Raw genomic sequence first — 2,955 nt, 5'->3', positions numbered from 1 at the left:
GGGGGGGCAGAGGCGGGGAAGCTGCCCTCGGGGGGTCTCTTGCCTGCCCGCCCGTGCTTCCCTGACAGATCCCGTCCCTTCCCCAGGCCGACACATCTGCATCCAGCATCCCTGAGCTCGAGAGGCAGATCGAGAAGCTGGCCAAGGTGAGCGGGAGGTGGAGGGCTGGGGGCTCGGCCCCTGCTGCAGGGCTGTGGTGCCCATCACCGCCCTGTGCTCTCCCTACAGAGGCAGATGTTCTTCCGCAAGAAGCTGCTCCATTCCTCGCAGACATTGCGGGCGGCTTCTCTGGGCCAGGACCGGTACCGGCGGCGGTACTGGGTCCTGCCCCACCTGGGTGGCATCTTTGTGGAGGGTGCAGAGGGTAAGCTGGAAAGGGTCTCCTGGGGGGATCTCCCGGCCGGGAAAGGACCCCACATCTCACCTCCTCCTCCTGCCCTTGCAGTGGCTGAGCCAGCGCCCCAGGAGCCCCCAGAGGAGAAGGCATCCCCCCATGTCTCCCTGGTGAAGGAGGAGCCGGTGGACATGCCCATTCCCAGCCGGATGAACTGCACGGCCTCGCGCTCCCGTGGCCGGCCCCGGAAGAGCAAAGAGGAGCTGTCACAGCACTGTGGGCCCAGACCCCCCCCTGTCAACGGGGTCCTGGAGGAGTCGGTGCCCCTGGGGCAGAGCCAGCACGACCTCAGCCAGTCCGCCTTCACCTCCTGGCTGAGCCAGACACAGTCGTCCCTGCTCAAGGACTCCGTCCTCACCCCGGACAGCAGCCCTGGCAAGGGGGACACGGGGCTCCCGCCGCTTGAGGCCCCATCGGACCCCATGGAGGAGGAGGAGGAGGAGGAGGAGAGTGCCCCGGAGGCTGCGGAAAAACGGGGGCCTTGGTTCAACCTGCTGCCCCAGACACCCTGCAATGATCGAGCCCCCCTCGCTACCTCCTCCGCCGAGCCCTCGCCGCGAGCCACCGTGCAGCCCCGCGGCCAGCCCCGTGGCGAGCTGCCCAAGGGCTCGGCCAGGCAGGTACATGCTTGGGCCTGGCTGGGGTGAGGGCAGAGGGGGCTGCACCCAGCATTTCCATCCCAGCCTGCAGGGACCGCTGGGGGGGGAACCTCCCTGGGTGGCTGGGGTGAGCAGGGTGGGACCCTCTGCCTGGGCACTGGACACCCTGGGGCTGGGGGATGCTGTCCTTGTGGCGGCACGCCAGGAGCTCAGTCCTGCTGCCCCCAACCCTCTGGGCCGAGCCCATGAGAAGCGAAACAGCTGTGGGATTGGGGGCTGTGGGGTCAGGGGCCGAGGAGCGGGTGCATGCCTGGTCCTTCTGACACGCTCCATCCCCACCAGTTGAACGGCCTCCCCACGGACGACCCCACGGCTCCCCTGCTCGCTTCCACGCCGGTGCATGCTGGCGCCAGGGCCCATGGCGCCTGCCCTAGGAGCCGGGGCAGCCTGGAGAAGCTCCAGGACCTGCCAGAGCAGCCCAAGCGCCGAGGGCGGCCCCCTACCAAATTCTTCAAGCAGATTGAACAGAAGTACTTGACCCAGCTGACGGAGCAGCCTGTTCCCCCTGGTGAGAGCCCAGCCCAGCCCCGGGGCCCCTGGGGCAGGGGGTGCCCCTGCCCCCAGTGGGGTGCTGAGCGCTGTGGTGCTGCCTTGCAGAGATGCAGAGCGGCTGGTGGTGGCTGCAGGACCCCGAGGAGCTGGAGGCGGTGGCTCGTGCGCTGCACCCGCGGGGCATCCGGGAGAAGGCGCTGCACAAGCACCTCACCAAGCACAAGGAGTTCCTGCGGGAGGTCTGCCTGCGCACCACCACGGGTAAGGGCTGCCCACGCAGGCCGGGGTGGGGGGCCGATGCCTGTCCCCCCCACTGAGTCCACACTCCGCCCCCAGACCCCATCTTCCACCTACGCCCCGAGGCGGCCGGTGCCGCTGTGTCTCAGGAAGCCCTGGCCCAGTGGTCGGTGATGGAGAGAGCCTACGAGACCGATCTCTCCGTCCTGCAGTGGGTGGAGGAGCTGGAGCAGCGCGTGCTGATGGCAGACCTGCAGATCCGGGTAGGTGCCGGGCTGGGCGCCGCGGTGGCCTCGGCCGGGCGCTGCAGTGCTGTAGCCTCAGCTGGGCGCCCACCCTGAGCCCGTCTCTCCCGCAGGGCTGGACGTGCCCCAGCCCCGACTCCACGCGGGATGACCTGCAGTACTGCGAGCACAAGGTGGAACCCCTGGAAGACATCACCGTCCGGAGCCGGCGGGACGGGCTGCCGCTGTGCCGGGAGCGCACCAACCCCCTGGACCTGGCGGTGCTGCGGCTGGCGGCGCTGGAGCAGAATGTGGAGCGGCGCTACCTGAAGGAGCCGCTCTGGCCCCTACACGAGGTGGTGGTGGAGAAGGCCGTGCTGAGCAGCCCCGAGGAGCTGAGCCTGGGCCCCACAGAGATGTGAGCCCCGCGCCCCCCCCGGCTGCGCCGCCAAGGCGTGAGCAGCTCTGGCTGAGCACCATCTCCCTGCCGCAGAGCCTACGAGATCACGCCCCGGGTCCGGACGTGGCGGCAGACACTGGAGCGGTGCCGCAGCGCAGCCCAGGTCTCCCTCTGCATCTACCAGCTGGAGAAGTCCATCGCCTGGGAGAAGTCTGTCAACAGAGTGGTGAGAGCCTGTGCCGCACCGCCGGGCGGGAGGGCAAGAGCTGCCTGCTGGCGCCGGGCACCCTGGGGTGGCAGCATCCCCTGCGCTGGCACGGCTGAGCCCCTGTCCCCGCAGACCTGCCTGGTGTGCCGGCGCGGGGACGATGACGAGCACCTGCTGCTGTGTGATGGCTGCGACCGCGGCTGCCACCTCTACTGCCACCGGCCCAAGATGACGGAGGTGCCTGAGGGCGACTGGTTCTGCTCCGTCTGCGTCTCCCGGGTAGGTCGTGGGGCAGCCCCCCGCTCACCGGGGCAGTGCTGACCCCGGGCTCTGCCGGTGAC

General features: G+C 69.6%; 1 protein-coding gene across 1 annotated transcript in view; it reads left to right on the top strand.

Moving 5' to 3' along the window:
• Nucleotides 1-2,893, top strand: part of BAZ2A (bromodomain adjacent to zinc finger domain 2A) — a gene marked incomplete at its 3' end in the record, with an annotated part of 16,267 nt that extends 13,374 nt beyond the window's left edge. Inside the window, 8 exon segments of the mRNA XM_009282285.2 lie at nt 229-364; nt 446-1,014; nt 1,336-1,561; nt 1,651-1,806; nt 1,882-2,045; nt 2,141-2,424; nt 2,500-2,632; nt 2,747-2,893. Coding sequence (XP_009280560.2) covers nt 229-364; nt 446-1,014; nt 1,336-1,561; nt 1,651-1,806; nt 1,882-2,045; nt 2,141-2,424; nt 2,500-2,632; nt 2,747-2,893 — 1,815 coding nt within the window.
• Nucleotides 2,894-2,955: the final 62 nt, after the last annotated feature.

Source organism: Aptenodytes forsteri, unplaced genomic scaffold, assembly GCF_000699145.1.
Source record: "Aptenodytes forsteri isolate BGI_AS27 unplaced genomic scaffold, ASM69914v1 Scaffold373, whole genome shotgun sequence".
Classification (NCBI taxonomy): Eukaryota; Metazoa; Chordata; class Aves; order Sphenisciformes; family Spheniscidae; genus Aptenodytes; species Aptenodytes forsteri.
This window is presented reverse-complemented; position numbering and strand designations above follow the sequence as displayed.